This window comes from Geotrypetes seraphini, chromosome 2 (assembly GCF_902459505.1).
Source record: "Geotrypetes seraphini chromosome 2, aGeoSer1.1, whole genome shotgun sequence".
Classification (NCBI taxonomy): domain Eukaryota; kingdom Metazoa; phylum Chordata; class Amphibia; order Gymnophiona; family Dermophiidae; genus Geotrypetes; species Geotrypetes seraphini.
In genome coordinates, this window is record NC_047085.1 from 452,504,623 (window position 1) to 452,526,214 (window position 21,592).

The 21,592-nt window shown below is 41.1% G+C and overlaps 1 protein-coding gene across 4 annotated transcripts in view; it reads right to left on the reverse strand.

Moving 5' to 3' along the window:
* The window catches only part of PARD3 (par-3 family cell polarity regulator), a 1,241,096-nt gene that overhangs the window by 716,292 nt on the left and 503,212 nt on the right, over positions 1-21,592 (reverse strand). For all 4 annotated transcript variants that reach the window (XM_033931514.1, XM_033931513.1, XM_033931516.1 and 1 more), the window contains exon 5: positions 5,711-5,842. In XM_033931514.1, the coding sequence (XP_033787405.1) occupies positions 5,711-5,842 (132 nt within the window). The remainder of the gene's footprint in view (positions 1-5,710; positions 5,843-21,592) is intronic.

Here is a 21,592-nt window from a genome sequence, read left to right on the forward strand (position 1 = left end):
AGCACCCAAAGATTGGATGTAATTATCGTCCATCGGTTGTAAAAATGATGGAGACGACCTCCTATAGGAGGAAAAAGAAACAGAGACAGAACGGTGGAGGTTATGCTCTGTTGTAAACAGTCAAAAAGGCTGAGAAGCCTTAGGTGCAGCAGAAGGTTGGGGTTTCTGTTGCTTCTGAGGTTGTTGTTTTTTCAGAGGAGGGTGAGTATAAGGAGCTGGCTTTGGAGCAAAACGCCTTTGATAGATAACAGCAGGGCACGGCACTGGTTTAGATCTGACTGTAGAAGCAAATGATTTTTCATGGTCAGATAATTTCTTGGTGACTGCTTCGATGGATTCATCAAAGAGGTCGTTGCCCTGACAAGGAATGTTAGCCAAGCGGTCTTGAAGGTTAGGGTCCATGTCAATGGTACGAAGCCAGGCAAGACGACGCATAGCCACAGAGCAAGCAGCCGCTCGGGCAGATAATTCAAAGACATCATAAGATGATTGGAGGAGATGCAGACGTAATTGAGAGAAAGAAGCAATGACTTCTTGAAACTCAAAATGCATTTGGTTATCCAAATAAGCAAAAAACTTTGGTAGAAGAGAAAGCAGAAATTCAAAATAAGTGATGAAATAAAAATTATAATTGAGGACTTTAGAGGACATCATAGCATTCTGGTAGATGCAACATCCAAATTTGTCCATAGTTTTCCCCTCCCTTCCAGGAGGAACTGTGGCATAGACCTTGGAAGGATGGGATCTCTTCAAGGAGGATTCAACAAGCAGGGATTTATGAGTTAACTGAGTTGTCAAACCCTTTGTGATGCACAGTTTTATACCTAGAGTCCAATTTTCCTGGAACAGCTGGTATGGAAAAAGGTGTCTCCATGCATCGACCAAAAGTCTGATTCAAAAGCTTATGAAGTTGAGGAAGATGCATGACTTCTAGATACTCCTTAGAATATTTGGAACCAGTATCCAATTGAACATCCAAGTCTACAGCCATCTGTCGCAGGAAAGACGAGAAAGATAGCTGATCTGCCAATGCTTTGCCTCGAGAAGGACTAGAGGATGTAGAGGTAGCCTGTGTCGAAGAAGAAACTTCGGCATGGAAAAAGGCATCAAAGGAACTGGTGACTTGGACGAGGCAATCGAGACCAGAACATCCTCAAGGTCCGGCATCAGAGACCTCGAATGAGGAGTCGGTGGTCTGGACGAGGTTGGAGTAAATCGAGGCTTCGAGGAAGATGGTCTGTCCTGAGAAGAACAATGCCTGGAAGGATGCCTCGATGAAGGCCTCGAATGGTGGTGAAAACTGTGTCTGGAACCAGATCTTGAGGATCGAGAAGATTTTGCCTCGGAAACGTAAGCAGCCGATGCCGATGTATGAATAGGGCTAGAGGCTATAGATCGAAGTTCCAGAGGCTTGGTGGAGGAACCTCGATGCACTCTCAAAGACTCTGTTCCTTGTTTAGAGTGTGAGGATTCTCTTCGAGGCACTCACAAAGAATCTGCTCCTTGCTTTTCGTGCTTGGATGGCAGACCAGACACTCGCAGAGACTCTGCTCCCTGCAAAGAGTGTGGAAGCTCAGACTGGGGCAAAGGAAGCAGCTCGACCTCGCGGGAGTCTGCTGAATGCCCAGGCTGCATAAGAGGAAGCAGTTTAGGTCCCATGTTAGTAAGGAACTGAATAAACTGCTTCTCTAACATGGTCTGGAAAGAAGCCGGCAAGGATGGATCCACGTCTGAAACCGGACCACCTGCTTTGGCTGGAGGTTCCTTCGAAGTAGTGTGAGTGTGTTTCGACTTAGAAGTCTTGGACACTTTAATCACCACCGGTGGAACCGATTGCTGAGCTATCTGACCTGAGGAAACAGGGGAAGATATAGCAGATGACGTCAAAGCAAGAGCCGCTGCAAATGACGAGGGTCTGATGAGGCTCGAGGTGGAAGCAGTAGGCGCAGATGGAAGTCGAGGCTGAAGACGCTTTCGAAGTCGAGGGATCAGTAGGAGACTCCATCTCGAAAAGCTTGTCCACCAGAATGCAACGACACTTGAAAGCACGAGGCTGAAGTGTTTGGCAAGGCAGGCACGACCTAGGATGATGTTTCGGCCCAAGGCACTTGAGGCAGCGTCCGTGAGGGTCCATGAGAGAGATTGCGCGCTGACACTCGCTACACCTCTTAAAGCCTGTAGCAGGCCGGGACATAGACGAAAAAATAGCCACCACAAAGTCGAAGCCCTCGGGCTGCGGCCGAGCAGCTTGTCCCGGAAAACGAACGGAAGAAGAATTTTTTTTTTTTTTTTTTTGAACTAAAAAAAAAGAAATAAAATAAAACAGCGATTTGTGAAGAAAAAAGTACAAGCCACGGTTAAGAGAAGGCACAAAGTGAATGAAGTTAAACGCAGAGAGTCAAAGACGAACTTCTCGGCTCTGCGGAAAACTGAGAACTGAGGAGACGCACCCTGTGCTGGGCAGGAAGGCACTTGCGCATGCACAGTGTGGACGACTCGAAACTTCAAGTTTCTTCAAGCAAGTCTGCTTGTGAGGCGTCCGCATCTGGGCTCCATCGATGATGTCACCCATATGTGAGAATACCTGCCTGCTTGTCCTTGGATAAAGCTAGATTAGGAGCCTCAATTGAATCTTATTTCCTAACTTTTTTGAAGCTCACTGCTCTTCCCCCTCCTATTGTTTTTTTACCTTACTCATCTTATTTACTATCAATAACTTGTATTTCTTTCCCCATTTTTTCCTTTTGTATTACAGTACTCCCCCAAGATTCACAGGGGTTCCATTCCAGGAAACCCCATGAATCTCGAAAAACCGCAAATACGGTTTTTCATGGGGGAGCCTTAAGAGGGCAATGGGAGAGGGCAGGAGAGCAGCCGGAGTGTCGCAAGTGCAGGAAATCACTCGCGGTACGCTCCGACCGCCTCTTCCTGCACTAAGTCGGGCCTTATCCAATCAGGAGCTGCTTTGACATGCAGCTCCTGATTGGATAAGGCCTGACTTAGTGCAGGAAGAGGCGGTCGGAGCATACCGCGAGTGATTTCCTGCACTCGCGGCGCTCCGGCTGCTCTTTCCTGCCTCTTCCGCTGCCCTCTCCTTGTCGGTGGTTCACAGTCAGAAAATACCGTGAATGACCGGGACTGCCAACCGCGAACCACCGGGGGAACACTGTACATGTTCTGTCAGGTTAGTCGTATTTATTTGGTTTGTTTCCCCAGAAATTTGTAATTTTATTGTTTTGTATATCGCTTAGAATTTTGAATAAGCAATTAATCAAATCCATAATAAACTTGAAACTTGATGAATCTCCAATTCCAAATATTTGTTATCAATCCTTTATAACTTAAGAAGGTACTACTGCACTTCAAGCCAAGAGAAATGCTTTTGACATGACAATGTTTTGTTTACTGCTTCAGAGAAAAAGTTTTCTGGGTACATGCTTATGAAAGATTTCTCTTTTTTTTTGGTAATTCTTTATTTAAATGTTGCATAAATACAGACTGAACACTCAGTATGGGAATGCCAGTAAAAGCACTACTTGGTATGAGGTTGAGATGTCTGTGTCTTTTGTTGTTTTGTTCATGGTCGCTGACCAGCAGGCCTAGAAGATGATGAAGATGGTTGACTGTAATGACTTTCATGTTGTAGTAAAATGAATGCCTAGATCAAGGATCTCAAAGTCCCTCCTTGAGAGCCGCAATCCAGTCAGGTTTTCAGGAATTCCCCAATGAATATGCACTGAAAGCAGTGTATGCACATAGATCTCATGCATAGTCATTGGGGAAATCCTGAAAACTCGACTGGTTTGCGGCCCTCAAGGAGGGACTTTGAGACCCCTGGCCTAGATGGAGTAGCATATCTTCTAAAAGTAGAAGACCGAGAGGCTTGAGGCTTAGATAAAATTGTCATGTATCTGTGTTTTTTAAATTTTATTAGCCACTTCCTCAATCTTGTCTCCAAACAGATTACCACCATTGCGAGGAACATCTGAAAGATAAATGGTGCATAACAATTGCTACTGCAGATGGTCTAAAACAGTGTTCTTCAACCGCCGGTCTTCAGAAATTTCCTGCCAGTCCATAGGGCCGGCACATGCATCGGGCCCGAGATAGTGTTCTTTAGCTGCCGGTCCGCAGGATGTCTATCAGATATGCTGGATGGTCGAATTAGCAAAGGTCAGATAATCGAGGCTGTACTGTATTCATTCCTCCTTTCCACTTCCTGACTTTAGTCTCCTTTTTACCTTTCAGCCACTTACCAATAGTCTATTTCCTGGCTCTCCCCTCCATAGTGCTTCCATTGCCCACCTTTGTCTCATTCCCTTGGTTTCTTCATCGCTTGTACCCACTTTCTAGAATCCCATTTCCACCTTCTATTCTTATCCACTCCATCTCTGTTTCTCAACCCCTCTCCAACACTAGTCCCTTTCTTATGTTTGTTTGTTTTTTCCTTTACTGTGGCTCTCACTCCCCTTTCACATTCCCCATTTCTACGCTCTCTCATCTCCTTCAAAGATTGGTCACTTTCCTTTGTCTCTCATCCTCACCATAGCCCTATGTCCCTTTCAACTGCCAGAATTACAAACCCTCCCCATCTCTCTGCAATCAAACTCACCGCCCTACTTATACCCCTCACCCAATTATTTAGTCCCTGCTGTCCTCTTAATCCTTGTTCAGTTTCTTAGACTTCCCCAGTCTTTCACCATATTCAATTCCTAAATCCACACTTACAATCCACAGTTCCAGTACTCAGCCAATCTTTTTTTCTGGTTTCTCACTCACTCTCAAGAGTCTCTGCTTAAGTATAAACCTACGTTCTCCCGTGTTTAATATCCCCAGTTTCTGCCCTCCTGCCTTTTTCATCTTTTTCCCTAGCATCCATTGCCACTTTTAAGAACATAAGGAATGCCTCTGCTGGGTCAAACCCGAGGTCCATCGTGCCCAGCAGTCCGCTCACGCGGCGGCACAACAGGTCCAGGACCTGTGCAGTAATCTTCTATCTGTACCCCTCTATTCCCATTTCCAGTAGGAATTTGTCCAATCCTTTCTTGAACCCCAGTACCGTACTCTGCCTTACAACGTCCTCTGGAAGCGCATTTCTGTTCCTTATACTTCTCATCTTGCCCAGAATTCATCTGTCTGCTTATTTCTCTAATATTCAATAAACCTGCTTTTCTTTCTCTTTATCCCAGTATCTATCACTCTGCTCTTCCCTAACCCCTACATTTGCCTGTGCTTCTCACTGCCCCTGACATATGTCATCCTCTCTTTTCTCACATCCCCAGCAGCTTTCTGCCAGTCTGCAAGTCCCAGTCACATCATCAGTCCCAACCCCATTCTAGCTCCAACTTTAGCCCCAAATCCCCTAGAAATGTTGAACCCAACAGCAGGAGTTTGTTGTTTCCCTCCACTGCTCTTTCAAAGATCACTATTACCAGGGCAGTTTTGAAACATTTGACCAGGTACTTCCTGTTTCTTGTGAGGCAGATAATAGTGGGCTGTGGAAACTCAGGGCAGGGAAGGGAAGCCACAAGGCTAGCATACAGTACTCGCTGATGTCTTTTAATAAAATCCAAAAATGGAAAAAGGTCACCTTACAGAATGTCTGAGATTTCATCACATTGTTTGACAACAGAGATCGTGATATAGATGTGTACATATCATTAGGTATCTGTGAGACCAACTAGACTGTATAAAAGTATTTGTACATTACCTGCTCTTGCCTCTCTAACCATTTATCCACCATAGGATGCGTGGCACTTAAAGATGAGCGAGCATTTTCTCTCTGAAACTGTGTAGACCAGGCACTAGTATCACGTGGTAAGCTTCTGTAGTTATCATCTTTCTATTTAAAAAAAAAAGAAGAAAACCCTCATTTATAACCGAACACTTAAAGTAAATTCAAACAGCTACATTGCATTTTTCTTTTCATTATTTATTCCTTTATTTGGTTTTATTTCTTTTCTAATACATTCTATATGAACTTTGTGTAATAGTGCCTATACACCTCTCATATCTGATAATCATGTTTTATAATAACCCAAAACGGCTTAGCATTCAGATGCTGCCCCACACCCCCTCTCTCAGAAAAAATCCTTACACAGCAGTTTGACCTCTAATAGTAATATCGCAAAACTACTGCTAGGAGGAGACTGGTGGTATTTTGAATCTAGCACTGGCAAAAGAAAGGATCAACTGTAAAGGGGAGGGGGGGGGGCGCACTTCTGCCTGATTCCACTAGACACCAGGAATTACTAAAGGTAGGCCCAGGAGGCACCTACTGGAGAGTGAGGGGTGCTTTTGGTGATTGATGGTTTTTGTGGTGAGGAAGCTGAAACTGAGGGTTTTCAGGTAGAAAAGAGGGCAGGAGCTCCTGATTTCAAGTGCTAACCCCCTTCAAGAAACAGCCAAGAGCATCAGGCCACAGCTCTAGGCCAGAAAAAAATAATGCCAGCTATTTCCTGGTGTGTTTTTTCCCCATGAATAATGTGCCTTGCAATTTACATAGTAATGAGGTATTTTGCTTGCATTTGCAAGCTTTGCATCTCATTACCGTGTATTCTGCAATAACTTATTTGAATATAATACAGATTACTGCTCTTTAACAAGCATTTAGGGAAAAATAATACATTTAAGGCCCACAAGCACCTTGAGCCCCCTTCCAAGTGAGCAAATGTAATAATCACACTATTTAGTTCAATTTTATTTCTACTTCAGTAAAAGGGAAAGGGATTGGGACTTGTATACCACCTTTTTGTAGTTTTACAAGCATACTCAAAGTGGTTTGCATACAGGTACTGCAAGTATTTTCCCTATCTATCCTGGTGAGCTCACAATCTACCTATTGTACCTGGGTCAGTGGAGGATTAAGTGACTTGACCAGGGTCGCAAGGAGCAGCAAAACTCACAATACAGCAGTCTTTTCCTTTATTAACCAGGGATTGATCAGGAAGAGGAAAGGATAGTAGTGTGATAAACATTTAAATATTTTAAGAAAACAATTCCGGAACCTGGAGGCTGAGTGTATGGCTGGCTAAAGACTGAGCTCCCTCCTCTGAACATCTGATACAAGAATTCAACATATAGTAATTATAATTTTGGTCTTGTTTGTGAGAAAATCTTCAAAGATGGCATCCACTAAACAGAAGATACAGGAATTTTCAATAAAGTCTGTAGGAAAAAACAAAAGACTGAAAGAGGATCCTCAGACATCAAGCGGAAGTTCATCATCTATAGATGCATTGGATGTTATAAATGTGATAGACAAATTGGAAACATAAATTTGACTTTGATGGAGATGAAAAAGGAAATGAACCAGATGAAAAGCAAGCTGGATATAATTACCAACAGAATTGCCAATATGGAAATTAGAGTAGGAAAAATTGAACAAAAACAGCAAGAAAATAAAGAACATAAGCATTGCCCCAGCCGGGTCAGACCAGGGATTCATCGCGCCAGCAGTCCGCTCCTGCAGCGGCCCCCCCAGGTCCATGACCTGTAAGTGCTCCTTACCTAAGATGTTTATATCCTATTTATTTAATATCCTGTAAGTAACCCTCTATCTGTACCCTGCTATCCCCTTTTCTTTCAGGAAGTCATCCAGTCCCTTTTTGAACCCCAATAATGTACTTTGTCCTATTACCTCTCCTGGAAGTGCATTCCAGGTGTTTACCACCCTCTGAATGAAGAACTTCCTAGCATTCGTTTTGAATCTGTCTCCTCTCAGTTTTTCTGGATGACTTCTTGTTTTTGTTGTCCCCGCTAGTCTGAAGAATCTGTCCCTCTCCACCTTCTCTATGCCTTTCATGATTTTATAAGTCTCTATCATGTCCCTTCTAAGTCCCCGCTTTTCCAAGGTAAAGAGCCCCTGCTTGTCCAACCTTTCGACATATATTTAATTAAACAGTTCTTAAATTAGTGATTTTATTTTACTGTGTTATGCTATGTGTTTATTGATTCCCCTAATGTATTTTTCCTTTGTTTTGCTTTTCTTTATTAATTGTATTTCAAACCCTTATCTTACCCTATGTAATGAGTAAAATGTATTATGTATTAGTTTTCCACCCAATGTTATTATTTAAAGTCTGTATTGTATTGTCCCTATTTGACTATATTTTAATATGTTCATCGCTTAGAATTTGATTAAGCGATCAATCAAGAAAAATAATAAACTTGAAACTTGATGAAAGGTTCTCCATGCCCTTTATCATCCTTGTTGCTCTCCTCTGGACCCTCTCAAGTATCACCATATCCTTCTTAAGGTACGGCGACCAGTATTGGACACAGTACTCCAGGTGCGGGCGCACCATCGCTCAATACAGCAGCAGGATAACTTCCTTTGTTCTGGTAGTGATACCCTTTTTGATAATGCCCAACATTCTGTTTGCTTTCTTTGAGGCCGCTGCACATTGTGCCGTCGGCTTCATGAAATGTTAAAAGTAATGCAGAAGAGAATGATAGATCTTGAAAATCGTTCTAGAAAATAGAATTTAAGAATTATAGGACTAAAAGAAGGAAGTGAAGGAAAAAATATGATTTCATTTTTAGAGGAAATGATTCCAAAGGTTCTTTCACTCAAGATTAAAACACCAATAGAAATAGAAAGAGCTCATAGAATTAGGGCAAAAAAATCCCAAAATTCAGGTAAGTCAAGAACAGTAATTCTTAAACTATTGAGATTCCAACATGTTCTAGAGATTTTAAAAGAGGCTAGAGAAATACAAAATATAGTATAAAGACTCTAAATTGTTTTTTGCTCCGGATTTGGCTAAGGAAACTGTTCATATAAGGCAAAAGTTTTTACAGCTAAGAGAACCATTAAAAGAAATAGGAGCAAAATTTGGAATATTCTACCCAGCACAAATGAAAATCACCTATAAAGATAAGTTTTATTCCTTCGATGACCCAGAAAAACTTAAGGAGTTCCTATCTTCTCAAGAGACACCCATGAATTAAGAATTAAAATACTGGTAAAAGGAAAAATTTAGCTTGAAAAATAATAAAAATTCAGAACTACTGAAATAAATGAATATATATTTTAAGTTTTAATTTTTAACATTAAGATGGCCGCTACAACAGACTTTTAACTGAATTAGAATTGTTGGAATTAGAAACATTTTTAAACAAGAGAAGATTCTAAGTTTAAACAAAATACCTGGTGATGTAGTTAATATATTCAAGAATATGCTGACATCTGAAGAATCTAAAGATGGAATTGTGTGATCTGCTGATTCTGATGCCTTTACTTGTTCTTCGTCGAAGATTGAAGATAGGGGAGACATGCTAAATGAGGGGAGATCGTTTGGCGAAGACATCCATGGGAAATGGGTCGGCGAGAGAGAACAGGCTAGTTAGGGAGAAAGACAGTCCTTCTGACAGGGCCGTGATCCCTGGGCCTCAGCTGCGCGGCTTGGAATAAATCCACCACCGCGGCGTGCTCTATTGTTGGTTGACTGAATCGGGAAGGACCCGGGGCAGCTGAGAAATTGGAGGAAGGAGACCCGGATGTCAGATGGCTGATATGTGGGCAGATCCGTCTCCTGCTGTGTTTCCGGAGAAAGAGATTGCTACATCTGCAGCTGCCCGGCTGTCTTAGAAGAGAGACGGTGCATCTGAAAGGGCCGTGATCCCTGGGGCTTGGCTGCACGGCTTGGAATAAATCCACCGCCATGGCGCACAACTGTATGCAGCCTAAGTAGAGATGGGGCCGAGGCGGCTGGGAGATTGGAGGAGCGAGACCGGGATGGCAAATGGTTGATTTGCAGCGTTTGACTGATTACTAGTTTAGTGCTCATGCCATCGGATTAATCTGTTCCTCATGTCACGCTGCTTCTACTCCTCGTGCCTGGAGAGATAAGAATGGCGGTTGAAGAGATCGAATGGGTTTCGGTCCGGGAAGTTCTAGGTAGACCCCATGGTGACACACAGCTGCTGTCGTGTGAGCAGACATTGTCTATATAATTGTTTCTTAAAATGAATACATAAAATGTAGTGGAGGAATGGATAAAGTTAATTTCTATAAAATATTTAATATATTGAATGAAGGATTGAATTTATAATTCAATGTAATTACTAGTTTTAAGAGATTTGATGTATTGTAATATTGTAATGCATTTATGATTTGCAATTAATTTACTATTTTTAAAAAGGAAGGATAAAGGAAATTCTAACATTTATATATTTAGATTGATATTGTAAACATAAAGTAATTTATAATATACATTTCTTTAACAAAATCAATTCATGCAAATTTTATGTAATGGATTTGGGATATAATTAAAGGTTTTTTTAATATATAGCTTGATTGATGTGTATGTGTATAGTGAAATTAAATAATGAAGTAGGATGTTTGGGGGAGGGGTAGATGGCTGGTCTGACCTTATATCTTCAAGTTATCGTAATATAAGTGGGGGAGGGATATGGGAGGGGGAAGGGAAGGGTTTTTGTAATCTTATAAATACAAAATTTATAGATTTAAGGGAAAGAAGGGATGTTATGTATTGTAAATTAAGGGAAAAGTGTTTTAAGCAAGAAATTTATAAAAAGATGATGTATTTGTTGAAATTCAGATGTCATAGGAATAATTATTTTAATGGAGCTTAAATTATTTTCATTAAATGTTAATGGCCTCAACCATCCAATAAAAAGGAAGAAAACTCTTTTGGTTTTAAAGCAGCAGAATATAGATATATGCTATATCCAAGAAACTCATTTATCAGCTAGAAGGAGGTTGGATAAAACATTGCTTTTTTGCCCCAGCTGTTAAGAAAAAGGCAGGTGTAGCAATATTAGTGAGTAATAAATGTAATGCTACCTTTAAGTTGATTGCAGCTGATCCTGCAGGAAGATGGATACATGTAGACATGAGCATGGGAAATACTGCCATGGCATTATTCAATGTATATGCACCTAATTCGAACCAGATTGAATTTTTTAAATGTTACCACTGGCTGCTTTTAAATTAGTTGTGGCAGGGAATTTTAATGCTGTTATGGATCCTTTAATGGACAACAAAAACTAGCAGAATTATAAAATCATTAGGATTAGATAATTTGGTTCAAAATTGTGATTTAAAAGATATATGGTGTATATTTCATTTTAATGATCGGGAATTTTTATTTTGCTCCCATGAACACAAATCATTTTCAAGAATAGATTATATATTTGTTTCAAATGCATTAGTTCAGCAAGTAACACAAGCCTCCATTGATCCAATTATTTTGTCTGATCATGGTGGGGTGTGGATTAAAATTAAAATAATTGACCAAGATGATTGTAGACCTGTATGGAGATTTGATAATACATTGCTGGTGGAACCAGGTTTTATTGAGGAAATACAGTTGAAAATGAATGATTATTTTCAAATTAATAATGTGGAAGATATTTCTATGGAAGCGCTGTGGGATGCTTTTAAGGCAACCATGAGAGGTCAAATTATTTCTTTTTCGGCATACATTAAAAAACAATTCTATAGTTTGGAACAAGATATAAAGATATTAGAATCAAAAGTGATTGACAAATGGGAATACTCTACAGTACAAGATCTCTTGAAAGCTAAAGGGAAATACAACGAGATTTCTTCCAAAATGATAAGGAAAAATTTATTTTCTCAACAGATATTATGCAAATTCAAATAAGGCGGGAAGATTATTGGCAAATTATTTAAAAGCAAAAAAACAAAAAACAAAAGTAGTAGTGATAAGGGATGGCAAAGGAAATGATTTTTCACAAATTGGTCCTATCTTAAAATTTTTTTAACATTTTTATAAAGATCTATTTTCTTCTGAGCCTTATTTAGATAGGGAAAAGGATGGATTAGAATTTTTAAAATTAATCAAGGGGCCAAAAATTCCTGAGCATATAAAAAAAAGCTTAGAAAAGCCTATATCAATAAAAGAATTACAAGCAGCTACAGATACAGCTACATATTGGGGGGAACATTGCTGGGGGAGAGTAATCTTGAAAAAGACTTGGGTGTGCTAGTAGATACAACCATGAAATCATCAGAGCAATGTGCAGCGGCCTCGAAGAAAGCTAACAGAAAGCTGGGCATCATTATGAAGGGAATTACAACCAGGACGAAGGAAGTCATCATGCCACTGTATCGTGTAATGGTGCGCCCGCATCTAGAGTACTGCGTCCAATATTGGTCGCCGTACCTCAGGAAAGACATGGCGATGCTTGAGAAGGTCCAGAGAAGAGCTACGAAAATGATAAATGGTATGGAGGACTGTTCATACGCTGACAGGCTGGACAAGCTGGGGCTCTTCTCCCTGGAAATGAGGAGGCTTAGGGAGGACATGATAGAAACTTTCAAGATCATGAAGGGCATGGAGAAGGTAGACAAGGATAGATTCCTCAAACTACGGGGAACCACAGGCACAAGAGGGCACTCGGAGAAACTGGAAGGGGAGAAGTTTAGAACAAATGACAGGAGGTTCTTCTTCACACAGAGGGTTGTGGACACATGGAACGCGCTCCCAGAGGAAGTGGTCGGGCAGAGTACGCTAAGGGGATTCAAAGAGGGATTGGATGGATTCCTGAAGGATAGGGGGATTGAGGGATACAGATAAGGGTAGATAAGAGTATGGAAAGAGTATAGATAAAAACAAGGGGGCTATAGGGCTAAATCAAGATAACATGACAGGTCATGGACCTGATGGGCCACCGCGGGTGCAGACTGCTGGGCACGATGGACCTCTGGTCTGACCCAGCGGAGGCAAATTCTTATGTTCATTGAAGTCCCTTAGAGTTGGATCTGCTCCAGGTGGGGATGGTTTTACAGTAGCGTTCTACAAATCATTTCAAATTACCCTATTACCATATTTGTTAAATTTATATCAGAATCAACTAATCAAAGGTTGTATTACAGGTACCATGGCGGAATCATTAACTATAGTCTTGCCACAGCCAAATAAAGATCCCACAATGGTGTCAAACTACAGGCCTATTTCTTTAATTAATGTAGATGGAAAGCTTTTGGCTAAAACTTTGGCTATACGTTTAGCTAAAGCTCTCCCTTTTATTATTGGAATGCATCAAACAGGATTCGTTGCTCAAAGACATTCTTCTAGCAACACTAGGTTGACATTTCATATGTTCAATTTGTCAAAAGCCTTAAATGATCCAGCTTTTTCTGTATCCCTAGATGCAGAAAAGGCCTTTGATCGAGTTGAATGGTTTGGTATTGGTTCAGGATTTATACAAATGGTTCAAACATTGCATAGCTCCCCTGTTGCTAAACTGTATATTAATAATAATTTTTCAGAAAGTTTTAAGTTACAGATGGGGGTTAGACAAGGCTGTCCTTTATCTCCTCTGCTTTTTGATATTGTATTGGAACCCTTGTTATTAGCTATTCAGCAAGCAAAGGAGATTCAGGGTATTCCTTACAGAAATTGGGAATATAAGGTCTCTGCTTATGCAGATGATATATTGCTCTATTTGAGAAATCCTGAAACAACCGTTTCTTGCTTACTTGAAATGACTGAGAAATTTTGAAAAATTTCAGGATACAAGATAAATTGGAATAAATCAGAAATTCTTCCACTCAAGGTTAACTGTACAAAAGGTTTGTTTGATTCATTTCCCTTTATTTGGAAGGAGGATGGTATAAAGTATTTAGGCATTTGGATTAAAAATACGATGAAAGAAACAATGAAAATAAATGAAAAATCTTTGTTACAGAAGGTAACAGAAATGTGTGAGCAATGGAATCCTTTACATCTTTCATGGTGGGGGAGAGTCCAAATTATTAAGATGATGATTTTGCCTGTGGTTTGTTATCAGATGGGTATGTTGCCGATTTATTTTCAAGGGTCCTTTTATAAAAAATTAAATAGCATTCTTATAAAATTTATTTGGCTGGGTAAAACTTCTACAGTTGCTTTGGTATCTTTACAAAGACCAATTTCAGAGGGAGGGGTAAATTTTCCCAATTTTTATAGGTATCATCAATCCTATATTTTGCGCCAGGGTATGTATTGGATCCTCCCAGAGCTCATGGAAAAATTCCCAGATTGGTTGTGGTTAGAATGGCAACTCATGTCTCCAATGCGCCTTTGTCATGTGCTCAGTATCAAAATGTCTAGGTAGAGTAAAGATAATAAAATATTAGCTGATACATGGAAAACACTGTGTTATGCAAGTAATTTAACAACTATTCCAATTTGCAAATCTACAAATCAATCTATTTGGCTAAATTCCAAGATTCAAATTAGTAGAGAAAAGGTCGCCTGGAAGCATTGGATGAGAGCAGGAATACGTTTATTGGATGATGTTATCTCTAATGGTAAACTGCTTGAGTTTTCACAGTTGCAATATAAATATGATGTAGTTTGATGTTGCGCTCTGTTGGGTGGTGTATCTTTCACTGTTAATAAACATACGTTTAAAAAATAAAAATAAAAAAGAAAGAAAGTTTTAGATGGTTGCAATTGAAGCAGGCCATTCAGGCTGGGTTCCCTGAGTGGAAAAATCTTAAAGATCAATATAGTATGGAGTTCTTATGCTTTCAGGTGGACTTCCTGGGTCACCAGGCTGCCCAGTGGTATAAATTATTATCTGGACTTCTTAAAAAGAACATAAGAACATAAGAAATGCCTCCGCTGGGTCAGACCTGAGGTCCATCGTGCCCAGTAGTCTGCTCACGCGGCGGCCCAACAGGTTCAGGACCTGTGCAGTAATCCTCTATCTATACCTCTCTATCCCCTTTTCCAACAGGAAATTGTCCTATCCTTTCTTGAACCCCAGTAACGTACTCTGTCCTATTACGCCCTCTGGAAGCGCATTCCAGGTGTCCACCACACGTTGAGTGAAGAAAAACTTCCTAGCATTCGTTTTGAATCTGTCCCCTTTCAACTTTTCTGAATGCCCTCTTGTTCTTTTATTTTCCGAAATTTTGAAGAATCTGTCACTCTCTACTCTCTCTATGCCCTTCATGATCTTGTCTCTATCATATCCCCTCTAAGTCTCCTCTTCTCCAGGGAAAAGAGACCCAGTTTCTCCAATCTCTCAGCGTATGAATGGTTTTCCATACCTTTTATCAAATGTGTCACTCTCCTCTGAACCCTCTCGAGTATTGTCATATCCTTCTTAAGGTACGGCGACCAATATTGGACGCAGTACTCCAAATGCGGACGCACCATCGCCCGATACAACGGCAGGATAACTTCTTACGTTGTGGTTGTAATACCCTTCTTGATTATACCTAGCATTCTATTCGCTCTCTTAGCGGCCGCTGCGCACTGTGCTGTCGGCTTCATTGTCATGTCCACCATTACCCCCAAGTCCCTTTCTTGGGTACTCTCATTCAATAACATCCCTCCCATCGTATAGCTGTACCTCAGGTTTCTGCTTCCCACATGTAGTACTTTACATTTCTCAACATTGAACTTCATCTGCCATCTCGTTGCCCATTCCCCCAGTTTGGTCAAGTCCCTTTGTAATTCTTCGTAGTCCTCTTTAGTCCAAGCTCTACTAAATAGTTTGGTGTCGTCCACAAATTTTATTATCTCGCACTTCGTCCCTGTTTCTAGATCATTTATAAATATATGAAATAGCAGCGGTCCAAGCACCGAGCCCTGCAGAACACCACTCGTGACCCTCCTCCAGTCTGAGTAGCGGCCCTTCACTCCTATCCTCTGTTTCCTACCCGCCAACCAATTCCTGATCCATCTATGTATGTCTCCTTCCACCCCATGGTTCTTCAGTTTCTGAAGTAGGCGTTTATGGGGTACCTTGTCAAAGGCCTTTTGGAAATCTAGATATATGATGTCTATGGGGTCTCCTCTATCCATCCGTCTGTTAACTCCTTCGAAGAAGTGCAATAAGTTCGTTAGGCATGATCTCCCCTTGCAGAATCCATGTTGGCTGGTTATCAGAAGTTTGTTTCTTTCAAAATGTTCATCGATGTTGTCTTTTATCAGCGCTTCCACCATTTTCCCCAGAACCAAGGTCAGACTCACCGGTCTGTAGTTTCCCGGGTCACCTCTTGATCCCTTTTTAAAGATGGGATTAACATTGGCTATCTTCCAATCTTCCGAGATCTCGCCTGTTTTCAGAGATAGATTGCAAATTTGCTGAATTAGTTCCGCTATTTCCTCCTTTAGTTCCTTCAGAACCCTTGGGTGGATTCCATCCGGACCCGGGGATTTGTCAGTTTTTAATTTTTCTATCTGCCTGCATACGTCCTCAAGGCTCAATCCATGGATGTTAATTTTTCTGCTTGATCTCCATTGAAGATTTGCTCAGGTTCCGGTATGTTGGATGTGTCTTCATTTGTAAATACAGATGAGAAGAACATGTTAAGTCTTTCTGCCACTTCTTTCTCCTCCTTCGCCACTCCCTTCCTGTCTCCGTCATCCAGCGGTCCCACCTCCTCCCTAGCTGGCTGCTTCCCTTTAAGATATCTAAAGAACGGTTTTAAATTTTGTGCTTCCCTGGCTAGCCTCTCTTCATACTCTCTTTTGGCTCTTCAAACCACATGGTGACATTCTTTTTGATACTTCCTGTGCTCTTTCCAGTTCTCCTCAGTTTTGTCTTTTTCCATTTCCTGAATGAATTTTTCTTATTGCCTATCATTTCCTTCACTACTTTAGTTATCCACGCCAGGTATTTTGTTATACTCTTTTTGCACCCCTTTCTGAATCTGAGGATATGCAGATTTTGCATCTCGCTCACCGTGTCCTTGAAAAAAGACCAGGCATGTTCTACCGTCTGCCATTTCTTGGAAGTGTTCCTAAGTTTATTCCTTACTATTTTCCTCATTGCTTCATAGTTTCCTTTCTTGAAGTTGAAAGTAGTCGCTATGGTTCTCTTTCCTTTCGGCATCCCTACCTCAACCTTGAACTTGATCATATTATGATTGCTGTTTCCCAATGGTCCCACTATTTTCACTTCCTTTGCAGGTCCCCTTAACCCATTTAGGATTAGATCCAGAGTGGCATATCCTCTCATAGGTTCTCTAACAAACACTGGTCTGAAAGACATTTGGAGCATTGAGATCAAGCATCAAATTTCTGTGTCTCAATGGACACAAATTTGGACTTGGAGGATGAGATGTACAATGTCAGTATCTATGAGACAAACATGTTTTTTTCTGTTGCATAGAGCATTATGGACCTCTGTTCGATTACAAAAATTGGACAACTCTTAAGTCTAATAAATGTTGGCACTGTCATCTTGAAGCAGGGACTTTAGATCATTTGTTATTCTACTGTCCATTTATTATGACCTTTTGGAAATCAATTTGGGACCAAATTAATTGTTTATTAGACAACCCAGTGGCATTATCATATGATACTGTGCTGTTTGGTATGGCAATGAGAGCAAAAAGTCAGATTTTAAATAATAACAAATTGTTGCTTATAATGACTGGGGTTGCCATTCAACAAATTACTTATAATTGGAAGAACTGGAGTAGACTAAATTATAATTTTTGGTGGAATTCTTGATGTCACATATATAAAATGGAAAGATTCATTGCAATACAACAAGGGTTATTTAGGAAATTTCAAGATGTGTGTGAGCCATTAACAAAATATTGTACTGATTAGATGACTTTTTTTTCCCCTTAATTTTACAGGTTCAATTATGAGGGGGGTGGGGGGATGAAAGATAATAGCATATTATTTGTACTATTGATGATTATTAAGTGATATATTTATGATTAATTTGTTTTAACATATTGATACACTTACTGTATGTTTGAAAATGAATAAAGATTTAAAAAAAAAATATTTAAGAAAACTGTATTATTTTATTGTATTTGTTCACATTTCAATTGGCAACTGACTGAGGAACACAATCACCACAGTCTCAAAATCCCAGGGTTCCAAAACTATTTTGAATCCTAGGATTGGAACAACAGTACTACTTATGAAGTATTTAAAATGCTTTGACTACTTTAGAAGCAGCAAAAGCCAGTCTAAAGCTTCAAATAAATATGTTCAGCTGCAGACAAATATTTGCATAATTGCCTGTGTTATATGTGTTTCATATTATGAATAACAATCTAATCAACAATTTGGATGTGCCATTTCAAGTTTATTAAGCTTTCTGCTGGTACAGTATACTATCAGTTATCCAGCACCCATAGGGATTGGTGGATGCCGGATAAGTGGTTTCTGGTTGCTTGAGAGTTGTAAAAATAGTTTTGTCATGTGTCTAGAACAAAATAAGGTGATGGTAAGCCCAAGTAATATGCTTTGTGAGTCAGACAAAGAATTTTGAATAATGGTAACCAGACTAAGCAAAGAAACAGAGGTGTAAGATGGTCATACTCTGCTTACGAACAAGACAATGCAGCTTAGCAGCTGTGTTTTGCAGTGATGGCAAAAGGGTCAACTAGAAATACTTACATACTTACTTAAACAGAATTGTAATAATCCCTCATTAACTGCCTTCTTAAAACACCTAATATAGAAATTCCTACTATAGCAGGGAGTGTGGCCTGCAGTTAATGTGGGTTCCATTGAGACATATTAACTGCTAATATAGCAGATAACATGAAACAGTTGTCTACAATTCCAGAGGTGTAGTTAATTGCATTCTGCATTAGCGGTGACCCCCGAAGCAGCATCAGGCAGGCAGCCAGTCCTGACAAACTTACCCCTCCGGCCCACGAAGAAACAAAGCTGATCCTGATAACCCCCCCACCCCCTCCCTTTCTCACCCAAAGCAATAGAGACAGTGCTGTAAAAGGCTGCTTCTGGCCAGCAGGGCCTTTTCTCTGCCGTGTCAGAAGTGACCAAGTGGCCCAGTACAGACCAGATGCTGCTACTGATTTGCAGATAAACACCACAAGCCAGCCCAGAGAGCCACAAACTAGGAAAAAGAGCCAAAAGACAGAGGAATTGGTGCTATGATGAAAAAGTCTCCTGTGCTATGATGAAAAAGTCTGCACTCAAGGTAGTAGGATGAGAACTAGTGCCCAGGTACATCTCTGAGCCACACTTGGGGAACCTTTGACCACTGAGAGAGGGTCCTGTCTCCCAGATGCATCCCTGGCTCCTCAGACAAAAAGTTAATATGTTATGAATGATTGTTATGTATTTGTGCTCTTGCTCATTTAGATTACTCAAAGGGGCCACTGAAAAGTTCTCAGTTGACATAAACAAAGCTGGGGCAGTCTCCATAGAGGACAGTACACTTAGTCCAGCGATTTTACACTTTTTTCATTCCATATTTTTCTGATGGAATGAAAAAAAGTGGAAAATCACTGGACTAAGTGTGTAGCCCTCAATGGAGACTGCCCCAGCTTCAGCAGCCCCTCATATTTTGTGTACAGATACATGAAATTGAGTCTTACCAGTCTATGTAAGAAATATATAACTATAAATCCCTAGAAAAGAGCACCGAGGAAGTCGGTGCCGAATGATTCAGCAATTGTAGTGCCAGCTTCGATGTGTCCTTTTCGACATCAGACATTGTGGACATCTGTGATAGATCTTGGTGCCCAAAAAGTTTCTCCTGTTGTAGACATCAAGCCTTCAAAGAGCGTTCTTGTAATTTTGAACAGTGATGACAAATGTCTTCTTGATGCTCAGGACCAAAGCATTTAAGACATCAATTGTGTGGCTCAGTCACTGCACCAAGAGCATCTCTTGAAGCCGCAAGAAGGCTTTGACATTGAGGGAAAAGCACCAATATGAGATCGAAAGAAGTAATTTTTCCTCCTAGGGCCAATTAATTTAGTGACTGAAAAGAGTCGATGACCTACGGTCCACAAAATGTGAAGAAAATATTTTGAGAGAAACTCTCAAGAAATGAAAAGACCACAAAAGAAAAAAAGATGAAGAAAATGACCTGGGAAGGAGGCTGTCTGTGCTTCTCTGTTTCCTCGTGGCTCTATCACTTCCTTCTATCGAAAGCTCCATTGTTTGCCATTAGAATCCAGAGTATTATTCAAGTTTTCATGTATCTGCTTTAAAGCAGTTTATGGCATGCTTCCAGGCTATCTCACCCTTCATTTTACCCTGAGTTATACTAATAAGAGCTCTCCAAGAATACACCTGTTTGCATATCCTTCAATAAAACTCTGTCATTACAAAAGGTACCTCGAGAGAACCATTTCCTTTCAGGCGGCCAAATTGAATATATGGCTTGCCAAAATAGTGTTAGAAGCTTCCTCTTACCTTGACTTTAGAAAACAGATAAAAACACAATTATTTAACAGGCTAGAGTCTTAATGTTGACTATTCTTTTAACCTAACTTTTTTAATCCTATTTTTAAATTGTTTGTATTTCTCTATATAGTTAGCATTTACTTTTGATGAATCTTCAGAAGATTTTAATCTGATGTATGCATTTGCATTATATATATTGTGTTTGATTGTTGTGAACCACCTAGAACGGGGGTCGGCAACCTGCGGCTCCAGAGCCGCATGCGGCTCTTTTCCACCTTTGCTGCGGCTCCGGTAGTGCGTCACGCAGGCATGCAGCTTACAAGTCCGGCGTCGCGGCGGGAAATAGCCATGCTGAGCAGTGAGCTCAGCACATACACAGATGAAAGCCTTGCTTGCTGATTGGTCCGGCGGCCCTGCCCCGCCGTGCCGCCGGACCAATCAGCAAGCAAGGCTTTCATCTGTGTAGTGCTGAGCTCACTGCTCAGCATGGCTATTTCCCGCCGCGACGCTGGACTTGTAAGGTGCACGCCTGAAAAAGAAATCATCCTGGCCGGGGTCGGTGTCATGCTCCGGAGATCTACAGCCTTCCTATTTCCCTCTCCCTTCTACCTGCTTCCGGCCACATCCCCTGCTCCGCGGCTCTCTTCGGCAACTCAGCAGCAGCGATCGACACAAGCTTCTGACGTCGGGGCCTACCCTCTGCGAGTCCCGCTTGTTTCAACTTCCTTTTTCCACAAAGGCGGGACTCGTAGAGGGAAGGCCTCGATGTCGGCAGCTTGTCTTGATCACTGCTGCTGACGAGTTGCTGAAGAGAGCCGCGGAGCAGGGGGGTGTTGCCAGGTGCAGGTAGAAGGGAGAGGGCCAGATGCAGGACTCGTGGGTGAGGGAGGAGAAGAGAGAGAGAAAGAGAGAGGGGAGGGAAACAAAAGGAAATATTTCATACTGGGCTGGGCCGGAGTGGAGGGAGGGTGGAAAGATTCTAGCTACAGGGTGCAGTAACAAAGGAAAAGGGGGGAAAGCTGAAAATGGAGATAGTGACACAAAGAAGAGAAAGGGTAAGCAGGACCTACTGAATAAGGATAGAGATACAGAGGGGACATGAAGAGGAGGTGAAATAGAGACATAGAAGTAATGCTGAAAAAGTGTGTGGGGGGAGATAAAGACATTGAAAGGGCAAATGGTGAACATGGCGTAAAGACAAGGACAGAGACAAATGAAGATTCTGAAAAAGTGGTGAGATAGGGATATAGGTGAGATGGACACAAAGAAGGGTGATGCTGGAAAATAGGTGGAATGGTAATTCTGACAGACACAGAAGGGAAATGCTGGATCAAGGAGAGATGGGGCTCAGGCTGGATGGAATGAGGAGAAATGCCTTGTTGGCCCGGAACTGCCTCTCCTACGTCAGAATTGACGTCAGGGAGCAGAATGCTGGTCAGCGCAACACTTCTGCAGGGAAAGCTTGGGAC